We start from the raw sequence: 16,650 nt of genomic DNA on the forward strand, positions 1-16,650 counted from the left end.
AAGACTGAATGACTTGCTAGACTAATTTAGAGGGACAATTAAAAATCAACTACACTGCTGCATGCCTGGAGTAATGTACAGACCAGACAGGGTATCAGTGAACCAGGTAGATTGTTAAAACGATCCAGTAGTTTCATCAACATGACTGAGACCACTTTTGTTTTTAAATTCCAGATAATTTTATTAACTTAAAGTTCCCACATACTATGGAGAGATTTAAAATGTGGTTCTGGATTGTTTGTCCATGCCTCTGAATTACTAATAGGTAAATTAACCACCACATCACTGTTCCTACAAAGCAGGTCAGTTGTAAGGAACTTTGTGATGCCCTGAGGATTAATGTAACTGACTTTGTTTTGAGTTCTTAAATGGAAAATCCGTTGGATAAAAAAGGTGTTATATTTAGACATCTATATATACTTCTCATTCAAGAATTACGGAAGAGTAACTGAACTAATTTATTAAGCTGGGGAGTAAAGCATCCATTAAATGAATGAGGTAAGATAAACCAGCACAGACACATCTGTGTAAAAATGAGAGATTGAGAAGAAAAATCAATAATTCATATATTTTTTTAAAAATGTACAAAAAGTACAATATCTGCCCCATTGGTTTGGTCCATAATGTGGGAAATAACCTGAATGTTTTTAAATGTAGTAATCCTACTGGCTAGATCACATATTTTGGTATCAATTATCAATGCTGCTTCTGTTAAACACCAGCTCAAATTGTACACACTTTGTGAATATAGCCCTTAACTATGATTATTTAGCCCTTAACTATAGCCCTCATCTATGATTAATTACCCCTTACTTGACCCTGTTCACATTACAACATAATTACGTTAGTAATATAATAGTTTCATGACAGACATAAGGAACCTTAGAATTTATTAACATGCAGGAGGGAACAAACCTCTCACCTCCTCTGTCATCTGATCTCCTGAAGCCAAAACCACCCTTCTCCTGCTTTCTGCCTTCCGCTATGTCAACCCGAAGAGATCGATCACCAAGAAGCTGTGGGAAAAGAGTGCATATGTTTCTTCTGTGGCATCTATCATTTCCTTTTGGACAATTTAATTAGTTTAGTCACAATCTATATAACTAGATTCGTCTTAAAGCTAATGTTCTTTCTTACGTGTTGTAATCAGTTCTCCAACAGTTCAAACATTTATCTGGCATTATGGTTGGTAAGATTTTGTTAGAATATAATTTCTGTTAAATGTGTTGTCCATTTCAGCAAGTCAATATCTTTCAGAAATGCATGGGTTTCTCAGTGGGTTACATTTATCTGTTCTGCCTTGGAGAAATGAATGTAAACACATTGATGTTTCTGCTTTTAACTTGTTGCCAGAATCCTTCATCAAAGTCATCCTCAATGTAATTCTTACAGGATGACAACACATGGCCTGCCGATAAAATGACTCACAAATACTCCTTGTATAGATTCAAATGCCAACACATTTCAGAAAAAGAGAAGTTGACTACCTGGGAAACATCCTTCTTTATCTGGATCTACTCACAATGAAGAAGTGTTTCCCTATGTAAAGAATGATTGCTATTTCACAGTCAAAGTAGCAACTAGAGGCCAGGTATTGAACCAAAATTTATTGTCAAAATCATAGAACTGTAATTGATGATCTTCCAGAAGAGTTGATCAATCATTCAAAATTCTCTGCATTCTGCAAAGGTGCCAGTGGATGAGGAGACTGTAAGTGTAGCACCATTACTGAAGAACGGAGGGAGGGAGACCAGAGAACCATAGGTCAGTAAGCTTAACATCAGTCACTTGGAAAAAGGCTGGAGTATATTATCAAGGAAGTAGAAAGAAGATACTTAGAAAATCACAGCAGGACTGGACAGAATCAACATTGTTTTGGAAAAAGAAAATTGTATTTCACAGATTTATTTTAAGTTCTTTGAGGATGCAGTTAGCAGGTTGAATAGGGGAACTCAATGGATGAAATACATTTGGAATTCCAAAATGCATTTGATAAGATGACACAATAATAGTTACTCTACAAGTTAGAGATTTATGGTGTTAAGGGTAACATATATTGGTTACCAGACACAAAACAGAGCAAGGATAATGAGTCATTATCAGATGGGCAAACTATAACTTGTTGGGTGCCACACATACTTATTACTTAGTTAAAGGAATCAAGTTTCCTGGCAGTATAAAAGTAAATGGAAAATTAAGTTGTGAAAACAACATAAAAATATGCAAAGGTTAAGTTAGTGGGCAAAAAGATGGCAGGTGGAGTATAATGTGGGGAAATGTTAGAAAATTCGTTTGGGAGGAAGAATAGAAAAGAATGGATATTATTTAAATGATATGAGACAATGGATGCTGGGCTTCAGAACTGAGGGCTCTCAGAAGCACAGGAAGTTAGAAAGTAAGTAATAGTGAACCAGTGAAATGTTGGTCTATATTACAAGGGGGATTCCATATGAAAGCAGGGATGTCTTGCTACAACTGTACATGGCTTTGGTGAGGCCATGTCTGGAGTAATGAGTATAACTAAGGAAGGATATACTTGGTTTGGAGATTGTGTAGATTCACTAAATTGATTACTGGAATGAAATTGTTTTATGAGGAAAGATTAAGTAGATTGTGCCAATATTTGCAAATGCTTAGAGGGCTATAACATATAAGATTCTAAGGGCTGATCTTAACAGTATATTGCCCCTGGTAGGGGAATCTACAAATTGGGAGTAAGGTTTCAAAATATCAATTAGAACTGAGCTGAGGAGATATGTTTTTTCTCAGTGGGTTGAGAATCTTTTGAATTGTCTGCTGCAGACAGCTGTAGATGCCAGGCTCAAATAGATGGATGTTTGAACTTTGGGGGAAATCAATGGTTGTGGCGATCAGGCAGGAAAATGTTGAGGCCACCAGTAAGGTCAGTCATAATGTAATAAATGACATAGTCTTGATCCATTTCTGCAGTAGTTGAGTGAAGGTTGAGCACCCAGCAAGGAAGTACAGTTACAGATCAGGGACAGGGAGATCGCTGTCAACTCATTACCAGTCCTACATCTTAACCTTCCTGTTATATAACTGAAGTCCAGAAAGGAACAAAGCAAAGCCCAATGGCTAGGATGTCAGAGCACAGAGATGTGGCTATTTGATTTGTTGTATCCCAAGACCAAGTGGAAGCTGAAACAGATTCGATTTCTCAGGAGATCTTCATATTGATTTGTTCCAATAATATGTATCATAGGAGTATTGGTGCAAAGGTACTAATGCACACCATTACTACAGTTGGGTAAGGGAAAGCAGTCAGCAATTCATGATACATTCAATACGCCTTCAGTAACATTTTAAAAAAAGACAAAAGAATCATCATAAAATACAAACACAATCAAAGTATACAGACATTTACTTTTGGAATCACAGTTTCCATTAACTAGCTGAAGTTTTGTGGCATTGTTCTCAATGGTATGGGTTTCAGGGTTTAGTGATGATGCTCAGCCATGAACCCTATTTATTTACATAAAACTCTGCCAAAGTAACCTATGAGGATGAAGCAGTGAAAATTGGTCTTCCCCAAGATCAATTACGGAAAGGAATTTGACATGTGTTAAAGTATCAGTTGATAAGTACGTCTCATTTGTAGGTTTATATTTTTCCTGTAAGCACATCATCTACATCACGGCTCATTTTTTTTATATACGATCATATTCTTGTCAAAACAAAACACTATTATTTTAATCACAATGAGCAATGCCATAGTAAAATTTAATTTGGAAAGAGACATAGTCTAGTCTATTCAAGGAACATAGTCTAGTAGCAGAAATAGATCCTCGGGAACTGAATGCGTTGTACTTCTTATCTATCAAAAATAAATCAGAGCTCTAGTTCATTGTTTATTTTTCTTTGATGTTCTCTCTCACATATTTTGGCCTATTTTAGGCACTTTCATTGATAGATGGAGGAGAGGTGTTCAACTTTATGGTCTCATTGACAATCCAAAGTAATCTGCAGAGTAGTTGAACAGAGGACACGAGTGGATTTTGGGAGCTGTAAGTCAATCATTACAGATGGTTCCTGAACAGTCTCAAACATTTGAGAAAGATAGGCTTCCAGAAACATAAAACAGCAAAGCTTTAGAGATGAGTTATGTATTATTTAATTATAAAAACATGCCAGTGGTGCAAGAAGCCCTATTTCTCACTCCTTCCTTTTATTAAGAAAACAAGAACTGTTGGTAAATCACTTAATTTTTCTTTATTCTTCATTCCCATTCTCCTCCTTGCTAGCTTTTTGCTTTGCAGAATCATTATTCTGAGTGGCAAATTTAACAATGACTTACAACACGCTTATCAGTAAAGTATCAGTCTCTTCATTTAAGATTGGTTGCCCGCTTCACCCACATAATTTTTAGGCTAGTTACAAATATCTCTTTGACAACAGTTATGCAGCATTTAGTATATTATAACCATTTTTCTGGGACATGTACAAGCAAACTTGTGTGATTTATTTGAGCATGCCATATGTAGGCAAATAATTTTAATATCCCTAAAATCTGTACTAAATCTTTGCTGGGAGATCTTGCATTGCAATGTCATAAGTGTTATACCCCATTCATTAAGTCACTTTCATGCTGGAATATATGCAAACCCCATCGTTTCCTTGTTATATAAATGCAGTGTATATTCACTAAAATCTACATTCAGAATTGTTGAACTTTAAGTAATGCTTTCAGTTGATGAATGCCATGGCATATCTCAAATGATGAAAAATCCAAATGTGCTTATATCAGGTCTCTCAAAAAAAAGATATTCAACTTCTATTTCTTTATGTCAGTGACAGTTTTAATGAATTCAGCATGATAAATGAGGTATCTAAGAAATAGTGAATAACAAATTGACTGATCTCGTCATATCTCAGAAGAAATTTAGGATTTAAACGTGAAATGCTGTCACTGCTATTGACAACAATCTTATAATTTCTCCTGGATTCCAGGAGTTATTTCTGGCAACGTACAATTTATGGTGCTAGGTGATGCATGGTTTCATTAGGCTTTCTTCTCAATGAGGTTCAGGATTCCGTTAGCAATGTGTTAGCTACAGTGTCCAGGATCAAAGTGCATCTATCTCAAAACTTGAACATTTTGTTGCATCCCTCCAAAATGTTCAACAAAGTAAGATTTCTTGGTGCCCGTGCTGCCATATGGGCTTTGCCAGCTGCGTTGCACTTTACAAATCTCTGGCTTTTCCCATGTCGGACTCCTTTCTCTCTACTGCTTCAGTGGCAGTTAATGTCAGTGTACAATGTGAACTGGATGGCAATCATAGGCAAACATATGCTTCTGCCTATAATTAGTTCTGATAAGACGAAAAGAAAAGCATTGTTTCCATTAATGTGGATTAAGCCTGTTTGGAGTCAGGTGGAATTCAAGAATGAGCATAAAAGTTGGAATTCCCTGTTAATGCTACCACACACAAATTTTAATGCATATTTAGAACAGGAAAAGCTCTGATGCATATAACTCCATCCTGAGTGTGTCTAGGACATTCATTCAGCTGCATTATGAATCATTAACCTAGAGCAGTTTCTGATGGGGTTGGTCTAGCAGCACGCAATCAATGTTCAATTTACATTGTGGGAAGGGGGTTGAGAAGAACAAGACGTGTTGGAAGATTTTTTTTATTTAGTTTTAAGATTTTACAGGGTCGGTGCAGTGACAAAGTGGGAAAACTACAAGGACATGTCCCTAATTCTCTCAACAGGGAATCTCTAATTTTGGTTAGTTAAGGTAGGACGGTGGAGAAGTGCCCATATGTAGGTACTTGCTCAGCAAGACAGAAGGATTAATTTCATGGCATGTCTGCTCACTAAAGAGGCCAGCATTTATTAACCAACCCGAACTGAACAAGAATGTGTCAAGATAGAGTAAGAATATAGATTGATATAGATTCAATATATCAAAAATAGATTTGAGATAATTCTGTCACTGAGGGGGAGAGAATGGGTAAGAAGTGGAGACACTTTGATCTGAGCCACCTCTCATAGTCCTCCTGCACTTTCATTCTAGCTATGAGCTGTTGGGTAATTTGCTACAGATCAGTGGAAGTGAATGCCAAGGTTGGAATATCATATTTAATGTCAGTAATAGTGGTCAAGCCCTTGAAGGTCTGCATTTGCTCCTGTGATTACCATGTTTGACACCAGTGGCCATTCTTTCCACCTCAAAGGTTTGTAACATCATACCAGATGTGCTCAAATATTTGTCCTGCAGAACTCCTAATATACTAGTAAATTTAAACTACATTACACATAAAGTAATATTATGTTAGAGAGATAATGGAAACCCCTTATGTTTTTATATGAACTAACATCAGCTGAAATAAGAGAGGCCATGAATTAAATCGTTTGGGTAACTTGAAAATGCAGATTTGCTGAGATCTGTTAGAAGTAAGCAAGCATAGAGTTGAATACAGGATGATGAAACAATGGCAATGCAGAAAAAGGATGATGAATCAATACCCACGCCCTGGCAACTGCAGCCCAGATAAACCCATCAGTGATTGATTAAATTAAAGATATGTACGAGTCTGATTGCCACTGGAATCTCTGGAACTTTAAAACAAACAGCCCAAAACCTGAAACATTGACTGTCCATTCCCCTCCACAGATGCTGCTCGACCTGCTGAGTTCCTCCAACAGTTTGCTTTCTGCTCCAGGTTCCAGCATCTGCAGTCTCTTCTGCTTCTGAGGCTTTGGTTGGACAAGAGCCAGAATAAAAGAGACCCTCCTGATGGGACCAGGCATGAGAGTTTCAGAAGAACAGCTGCCAGACCGAAAGCTGAAAGAGGAGAAGTAGACTTCTTGTCCAGGGCCTTTGAGATATCAATAGCCCCCTTAAATTACTGCTCGAGTTCATTGCTTCAAGTTAAGTAAACTTAATATACTTTTTCTCACACTGAATTAGTAAAATAGCTTCACAACTAAATTTTCTTTGTCATGTGTGCTTTTGTACTAGAAAGAAAACAAACCTTATAATGATTTACTTCCTTCTGGCAGCATACAAGATTATTGCACAATGAGTTAACACAGTTTTTGCATTAGTGTTGTTACGGACTAGGTTACTATTGGTGAATGTCCCTTTAAGATAGAGTAGTGTGTGTGTGTGTGTGTGTGTGTGTGTGTGTGTGTGTGTGTGTGTGTGTGTGTGTGTGTGTTGGCATGGTTACGACAACAGAAGATAAAGGATGTAGTGACGTTTTTGAAGCAGTCAGTCGGAGTCAGTCAGAGGAAGAGAGAGAGAGAGAGAGACAGCTGCTTGCTAGTCTCTATCGATGGATGAAAAACAGTAACTGTGTCTGTCACGACAATCCACGTATGGATTTTTGGAGTAATCCGGTGGAGTTCACTTTGTCGTTAACCTGTAGCAGGAAACAGGTATTTGTGTGGACGGCCATGTCTCGGATGCCTTTCGGGGTGGCAGATACTTCGGAACAAAGCAGTGGAGTTCACTTTGTTGTTGACCTGTAGAAGGAAACAGGTACTTGTGTGGACGACCACCATTCAAGAGCCTTTCGGGGTGATGAAGATGTGGTGGAGTGGTCACTGCTGAGTAGACACTGAGGCATCTTTTGGGTTCCAAAGTGGAACATTTAGATTTCGTAATTACTCTCTATTTTTTTCTACATCTACATTTTGTCTTCAGTCAGTGGTGGTTGTTGAAGAAGCCTTTGCTCACGTTTCACCTTACGGCTTGCTGAACTGAATTTTGAGAACTATTCCTGAACTTGGAGTTTGGGAGTCTGCCACACACACACTTCGAGTTTAGTTTTTGGGGTTAATGTTTAAGATCTAACATTTTTACTTCTATTTTTCTTATTATCATAAGTAGTTATTAATAAAGTAGTTTTTAACACTGATACATGACTCAGTGTGTTTCTTTTGTTGCTGGGTCATAACAGTATGCAATTATAAGCTACATATTTTGTTAGGTGATTTAAAGCCAAGCTTTGTTAGGATTACCATAGTTATAATTGGCAGAATTCTTAATTCACCGGTAAATGACAATCAAGATCCATCCCTCCCCCCCATCTTCTCCACAACATAAAACTAAGTTGTTTTCTCTCCTTCTCAGTTCTGATGAAGGGTCTTTGACCTGAAACATTAACTTTGTTTCTCTCTCCACAGATGCTGCCAGACCTGCTGAGTGTTTCCAGCATTTTCTGTTTTCATTCTTAATACATTACCTGTGCATGAAATGGCCAATAGCAGCCATACTCACTTCAGGTTGACATTGAGCCTTCCCTGATTTATGCAGCAGGTCAAAACCATAAGGCTTTTCAATTTGGTCAGAAATTAGATGCTTATTCCAGCTGATGGGGTTGCATTCCATGCCTTCTTCCCAACTGTTGCAAGGCAGATATGTGAGGAAACTATCCTGACCAAAACTAGCAATTTTAAAATTTTTTTAAAAATTTTATTTGCAGCGTGGTAACAGGCCCTTCCAGCCCAACGAGTCCGTGCCACCCATTTTAAACCCAAATTAACCTACCCGTATGTCTTTGCAATGTGGGAGGAAACCGGAGCACCCGGAGGAAACCCACGCAGACACGGGAGAACGTACAAACTCTTTACAGACAGCGACGGGAATCGAACCCCGATCGCTGGTGCTGTAATAGCGTTGCGCTAACTGCTACGCTACTGTGCTGCCCCTTGTTGAGTTGGTTCCAATGATAACTCATATTGTAGAACTTAGCTCAATGTCCATGCTTTTGGAATAAATAACAGCAGCTCAGAGAGTTGTACAGTACTCAGCTACTGGAAAAATTAACACCAAAGCAGAAGCAGGATGGTTTCATGTTGACTCTCCAGTTTGTTCAGAGAGAGTTTTCAAACTATATTCATGTGACTCCCAAAATCAAGAGAATAATAATGGTCAAGATGGCAATAATCATGATGGTAAAATGATTATGGGTAATTAGGACTGTGTTTGTGCGTGTATTTCTGTGTGCATATGCATCTGTATAAAATGTTCAAGATGGATCAAAGCAAGAAGTCAGTTCAGCAAGGCATTATTCTCATTGCTGGTCTACAGGATCGGTAAAGGCCCTGCTGGATTGGTGAAGCCCATGGGAAATTAATGAACTAGAGCTGATGACGTATGGATATTTGATTGCCATGATCATTTTTGACTCTGTTGATTTTGTCCAGAGGAATGCTACGTGCTTGGACAAGGTAGAATTCTGTAATCAGGTTGCTGCAAGCCCTTCATCTTGGTCTCCAGAAGGCCACACATTCCATCAAGCTGCCTGCTCCGCTAATACAAGCTCTGGTGGCTGGAGGGCCAACTGTGGTGCTCTGCTCTCCCTGGCTTTCTGTATCCTCTTCTGTAAGGAAGGGAAAAAAGGACCTGCTTTGATGTGGAACAACATGTGTTGAATGGGATGGATAGCAAAAAAGTCATAAATAATCATAAAATATGTTTGCAATATGCTCTTGAAATAGAATTGAAATTAAATCATGTTCATTTTCTTCAAACCCACTGAGCTTGATTGCTGTGGAAATACATTAATACAGTGGCTGCGTTAAAAGGCTGTGAAAAATGTCCTATAAAAAATTTCAGACCTCTTGAACACTGGAGGCCACCCACAGGAAATGATTCCACCTCCCCAACCTACTCCCAATGTGTAAAGACAAAAATTAAAATAGATTTGAATAGGAAAGGACAAAGGCACTGGTTGCTGTTTGACAATTAGACTCTAAAAACAAATGTCACTTCTGTTTTTGCATTGTCACATTTTTGGTTTGCTGATAGGGATGAGAGTGCAGTTTTAAAACAGTATCTGCAGAGTAAAATGAAAGATATCAGTTGATTTTTTTGCCAATTTGCTCCCCTCTTGAAGTCATTAACCCTTACTTAACCCACATAACTTTCTAGAATGTAATAATATGCATATATAGAACCAGAGATTCTTGTCTGTACAGTCCAGCCTACCTAATATGCCACACTGAGCTTTTAATGTCATAATTACTCTCAAATTAAGGTCACAAATAAGTATATTGGCAGAATTTTAATTACAAAGTTTAAAGGGGGTTAGAAATGTAGTGTTTAATGACATGGCCAACTCAGCCCCAGCCAAATGTTCTTTCTGCTTCCACAAGACCCATTAATCCCCTTGAAATTGTCACCTTCATGCATAAACATCCTCTGAGTAGGATCTCTTCATCTCACCCAAAAGTATTTTAAAGGATCCCTCTCTCAGAATCCCTTAAAGCAAAGCAATTAATGATAAACTGCACCCACATTTCTCCTTCTTTCATCCCAAACAAAAAAGAACTTCCTTTGCACATTCTGATCAGATTTCTACCTCTACTTTTCTTCATGCAGCTATAGTTCTCTGGGTCCCGAGTCCAGTTAGTTACAAATGGTGGTCTTTCACTGCAAGCCAGATTGCTACCTCTTCCTTCTACCAACATTTGAAATTCATTTGAATGATCTTTGTCCTTCCTCAAAGGAATTCTCCCCTCTCTCCCCTGCTCACTGTTCCTCTTTCTTCCCCTAAGCAGCAATGCTGCTGAAATAAAAGAATATGTTTGATTTATAGTTCAGGGATTTCTGTGAATGTCCATGATTAATGTTGAAATCTTAATTTCACCCACCACTCCCTTACACCCTACCCTTAGTTCTACCTCTCACTCCTGAATCTTCTACCATGAGTGACAGGTCTATGGCAGAACTATTTTGTCAGTCATATCTTTGAGGGCAATTTTTTTGGCTTTTTAACTAACATTGACAAGAAATGCTCAGTGCAATATGTGAATGATGAGGCCAATTAAAGAATAGGAAAAGACCCAGGGCTTCCACATGCTTTCAGTCCAGCTGTCAGCAAAATCCGGATGGAATTGACTGGTACACAGCAAAAGACTGCATAACTTAAAATGCTCACAACTACTTTTCACTAAGACTTTCTGTGACCAGAAACAGGACTTTCAGCCCATCTAGTCCATGCCAGCCTGGCTTTCTGCCAAGTCCCATCTACCTGCACCTGGACTATAGCCCTCCATACCTCTCTCATCCATGTCCCTATCCAAACTTCTCTTAAATGTTACAATTGAACCCATGTCTACCACTTCCGCTGGCAGCTTGTTCCACACTCGCACCACCCTCTGAGTGAAGAAGTTCCTCCTCAGATTCCCTTTAAATATTTCACCTTTCACCCTAAACCTACATCCTCTAGTTCTAGTCTCACCCAGCTTAGAGGAAAAAGCCTGCATGCACTCATCCTATCTACACCCTCATAATTTTGTATACCTCTATAAGATCTCTCCTCATTCTTCTGCGCTCCAGGGAATAAAGTCCTAACCTATTCAACCTTTCCCTATAACTCGAGTCCTCAAGTCCCAGCAACATTGTGTAAATTTTCTCTGCACTCTTTCAAGCTTATTGATATCTTTCCTGTAGGTAGGTGACCAGAACTGCATGCAATACTCTAAGTTTGGCCTCACCAATGTCTCATCAACTTCAACATAACATCCCAACTCCTGTACTCAATGCCCTGATTTATGAAGGCCAATGTGCCAAAAGCTCTCTTTACGATGCTGTCTACCTGTGATGCCACTTTTAAGGAATTACGGATCTGTATTCCCCGGTCCCCTTGTTCTACCGCACACCTCAGAGCCCTACCATTCACTGTGTAAGTCTTACCCTTGTTTGTCCTCCCAACATGCATCACCTCACACTTGTCTGCATTAAATTCCATCTGCCATTTTTCAGCCCATTTTCCTAGCAAATCCAGATCACTTTTCAAACTTTGATAGCCTTCCTCACTATCCACTGTACCCCCAATCTTGGTGTCATCCGCAAATTTGCTGATCCAGTTTACCACATTATCATCTAAATCATTCATATAGATGATAAACAACAACGGGCCCAGCACTGATCCCTGTGGCACACCACTAGTCACAGGCCTCCAGTCAGAGAGACAACCATCTACTACTACTTTCTAGCTTCTCCCACTTAGCCAATGTTGAATCCAATTGACTACTTCATCCTGAATGCCAAGTGAATTAATCTTCTGGACCAGCCTCCCAAGCAGGATTTTGTCAAAGGCCTTGCTAAAGTCCATGTAGACAATATCCACCGCTTTCCCTTCATCAACCTTCCTGGTAACCTCCTTGAAAAACTCTATAAGATTGGTTCGACATGACCTGCCATGCACAAAGCCATGCTGACTGTCCCTAATCATGCCCTGTCTATCCAAATACTTATATGCCTTGTTCCTCAGAATACCTTCCAATAATTTACCCACAACTGACATCAGGCTCACCGGCCTATAATTTCCTGGCTTATTCTTAGAGCCTGTCTTAAACAATGGAACAACATTGGCTATCCCCCAGTCCTCCAGCACCTCACCCGTGGCTAAGGATGTTCTAAGTATCTCTGCCAGGGCCCCTGCAGTTTCTGCACTAGCCTCCCACAAGGTCTGAGGGGACACCTCGTCAGGCCCTGGGGATTTATCCACCCTAATTTGCCTCAAGACAGCAAGCACCTCCTCTTCCATAATCCGGATATGGTCCATGACCTCACTACTCTTTTTCCTCAGTTCTATAGACTCTGTGTCTGTCTCTCGAGTAAATGCTGACACAAAAAATTCATTTAAGATCTCCCCCATCTCTTCCGGCTCCACACATAGATGATCATGTTGATCTTCAAGAGGACCAATTTTGTCCCTTACTATCCTTTTGCTCTTAATATAGCTATAGAAACCCTTGGGATTCTCTTTCACCTTGTCTGCCAGAGCAACCTCATGTCCTCTTTTAGCCCTCCTGATCTCTCTCTTAAGTGTTCCCTTGCATTCTTATACTCCTCAAGCACCTCATTTGATCCTGACTGCCTATACCTGATATGCACCTTTACCAGGGCCTCAATATCCCTCAATAACCAAGGTTCCCTAAACCTGTTAACCTTGCCTTTTATTCTAACAGGAACATACAGATTCTGTACTCTCAGTATTTCCCTTCTGAAGGCCTCCCACCTACAAAGCATCTGTTTGCAGGAAAAAAACCTATCCCAATGCACACCTGCCAGATCCCTTCTGATGCCCTCAAAATTGGCCTTTCTCCAGTTTCAAATTTTACCCTAGGACCAGTCCTACCCTTCTCCATAATTATCTTGAAACAAATGGAATTAGGATCACTAGATCTGAAGTGTTCCCCTACACTCACTTCTGTCACCTGCCCTGTCTCATTCTCTAAGAGGAGATCCAGTATTGCGCTCTCTCTAGTTGGAACCTCTACATATTGATTTGATTTGATCAAAGATAATTCGCCGGAGTCCTTATATTGGAATGGTGAAGTTCCTTTGGTTGCTTTCATTTAGGGGTTGCTCATCATGCCTCCAGAAATATAGGCCAACATCCATTAATAGCCGGCAGATACAGTGACCATAACCTGACATTGCTATTTCATATTCTGATGCCACAGTACCTTTAAAATCACTTTAAGTAAATTCAAGTTCAGTTGAAGATCAGCTTTTGGTACCCGTGAATTGAAAACTCCATTGAGCTCATTTGTCAGCTGCAGCAATGACTAGAATTTCAATTTAAATTAGTTTAATGTAGTAACCTTGAATCTCCAGTTCATTCTCAACTATGCTTTAATAAGTTGCTTGAGTGCACAGATCCAGACCAGGTTTTGTATTCAAGCTCATGTAAAAGAACTTGCATGTAAACTGGAACACAAGTTCTTGTTAGAATAGCTGGCACAGTGCTTTGTGCAATTGGGGGAAATTCTCCCTCATATAAAAGTCCAGGCCAAAGATTTAAAGCACCTAAACATTGAGGAGAAGAACATCTGACTAATGATTTACCCACCATAATGTAAATGACAAGCTCAATTCTCGTAATTAGATGACACATTTAATAAACGTGACATGCAAAAAAATGTTATCATGTCACAAAAATATTGGCCCGACTTTGCTGGTAAATGGCAACAGCTCCACATTACCTGATCAATGCCCTCCTGAACCTGTTGGCTGAGCTCTGCCAATGATTTCCTCACTGCATCCCACCTCTGAACTCCACATGGAATCCAATTATGCTGAGATTCCCTGGCATTTATACCATGGAATCTGCTCTCAGACTATGTGCCAGGATAAGTACAGGTTCCAAGGGAGAAAGCTAAGAGTAGGTTGTTTTTTGAAATTATTTCTGCTTGCTTTAATGTTTTTAATTATTTAAAACATTGCATTGAATGATTTAATTGGTCTTATTTTTAAAATTCTTTTTATTATTTCATTATTGAAAAACGTTGACAGGCTGTAATGCAAGAGGAGAGCTTTGCTTCCTGCCAGAGGCTTCTTGAGCAAGGTTTGTTCTGGTCTGCCTGATTCACCCGATTACATTGTTCAAGCTCTCGACATTACTCAGGGGCCTCACTGCTCAACTCCAGAAGCATCTCGGCCTGCAAGTTCAGCCTTAAGGACTCAGACCAAATCAAGTTCAGGTAGTGGAGAATGGTCCGTGGAGGTAGCAGGTCCCACTCAATTAAGTCTGAATTATTACCTACCATAAAACAATACTCTCGCAAACCTAGCCCTGACCTGACAGCACTTCCATTAAACGTCCATGTAATTTTGTAAGCCAATACCAAACTCTAGTTATATTTTTTGAGGTCTATCCATTTTTATCAATTCAAATTATATCTACTGTACAGATGGTGTGCCGTGCACTAATTTAAAAAAAATGTTACAGGAGAAAATTTCTGCCTCGATATTGGCAGAAAATTTCTACCACAATAAATGACAAAACATGAAGTTGATACTCACAGCACCATCATACGTCAAGGCTTCTTTAAGAGATTCCAGGTCATGAAATTCTACATAACAAAAGCCTGAAAAATATTTAAATCCAATTATACACATTTAACTGATCGCTAAACCTAATAAGTGTTTGTAAACACAACAAATTAACAGCTTTTAATACAAATGAATTGGAACCACTGAAAAAATGGTTGAAATGCTGAGACTCAACAGGCTATTCAACCACAGGAGGCATCATGGCCAATGTACACAGGTGCACTACCCAGATGGTTATTTAATAGCAGCCAGAATTGGGAACTGGTAGAGCTAGTCAATGCCATACACTACCCCTGCACTTTCCCCATGGCTCTGTTTATTTCCAAACTGAATTCCCAGAGACAATTGGATATCACCCGGATTCCACTTGCCACTTCACCCGTGCTGAAGCGGGTTGTCCTATCCTTGGCGATTAGCCACCGCCCCACAGGTCACAGAGAACAGTCACTCAGTCTTGGTGGTAACTTCTGTTTCTGTAACAATTCATTTCCCCCATCACTATTTTTAATGGATGATGGCTGTTGGTCAAGGGACAATGAGGAAGACAGTAGCGACGTTATTTACTATCTGGTATTTCTTCAAAAACAATTTTTGCTGACCTGAGCCTCACAGAATATTCTCAGGTCATCAGAACTTTACCGTGTGACACCAGAAGATTGATGTACAGCTGCACTTAATAGAGAGTCTAAACTGACTGGGTGTTTGCACATCACAGAGTCAGGCGCCTGTAGTATTTTAGTTTTACTGGGCTTTGAAGAAATACACTGTAGAATCCTGCATATGCTGCAGAATTTCACTTCTTCTGGTTTTACTGTACTTCCGTTCCCAGAAGGTGTTACATAGAACTTACAGTGAAGCAGGCTAATCACCTCAAATGATCCTCATGCCTCCTCCCTCACTATTTCATCTGATTCCATCAACATATCCTGCAAACAAATGTTTATCCAAGGTTTCCATTAAATGCATCCATCCTATTTGCCCAAACAACAGTAAGATAATGAGTTTAAACAGGGACCTTAACCAATGCCAACAGTACAATGTAAGCATTGCCAGACTGGGAAACTATCATGGTCCATCTAATTCCACTTCTAACGAAATGGAAAAACTATAATTTGATGATAACAAGAGCTGTTGATTAACCATTTTAATCAGACAAACTGTTGCAACAACTGTTTACAACAAACACAGGCATGAGGCTAGATATAACTCCAGTGGTGGAGACCTTTGGGAATCATAGGTCCACGGTTATGATCTTTTCCTCACAAGTATAAGAGATTTCAGATTAGTCTTACATGTATTCCTCGATTTATGAAGGCACTATATTCAGGAAAATGCTTTAAGTTAAAATTTGGAAGTTGAAGAGGCATTTCCCATTAACTTTAATGTAAAAAATCTGGTTGCATCCTACAGCTCAAGAACCTCAGACAAAAATAGCTAAGCTCTTCAAAATACATATACAAGTATCTGAAATATTAAAATATCATTTTATTAACAATCAAATCTTAAACTAAGGTAATACAAACATATAAAAGGTATCCCTTCATTGTAGTCACAGAGTGAAGCATACAAGACCTTGAGGGATTTTCGCAGGGTGGGCATATCCTCTTGTGGGAGAATCTAGTACTAGGGGTCACTTCTCAGTATAAGGGGTCACCCTCTTAAGACAGAGATGAGGCAACATTTTTCTCTTATGGGGTTGCAATCCTTTGGAACTTTCTTCCTCAAAGACAATCAAAACGGTCAATGGAAGCAGAGGAACTCTTTATCTGGTACATCTATGACTGCATTGGTGCTGCTTCCTGCAGAACATGTAAATTTCATCACTT

At 39.2% G+C, this 16,650-nt stretch overlaps 1 protein-coding gene across 1 annotated transcript in view; it reads right to left on the minus strand.

The window, feature by feature from the left end:
• The window catches only part of eif4h (eukaryotic translation initiation factor 4h), a 65,172-nt gene that overhangs the window by 14,278 nt on the left and 34,244 nt on the right, over positions 1-16,650 (minus strand). Inside the window, exons 3-4 of the mRNA XM_052035970.1 lie at positions 14,795-14,859; positions 916-1,016 (exon numbers count right to left, since the gene is read on the minus strand). Coding sequence (XP_051891930.1) covers positions 916-1,016; positions 14,795-14,859 — 166 coding nt within the window. The remainder of the gene's footprint in view (positions 1-915; positions 1,017-14,794; positions 14,860-16,650) is intronic.

The sequence above is a fragment of the Pristis pectinata genome, chromosome 21 (assembly GCF_009764475.1).
Source record: "Pristis pectinata isolate sPriPec2 chromosome 21, sPriPec2.1.pri, whole genome shotgun sequence".
NCBI classification, from domain to species: domain Eukaryota; kingdom Metazoa; phylum Chordata; class Chondrichthyes; order Rhinopristiformes; family Pristidae; genus Pristis; species Pristis pectinata.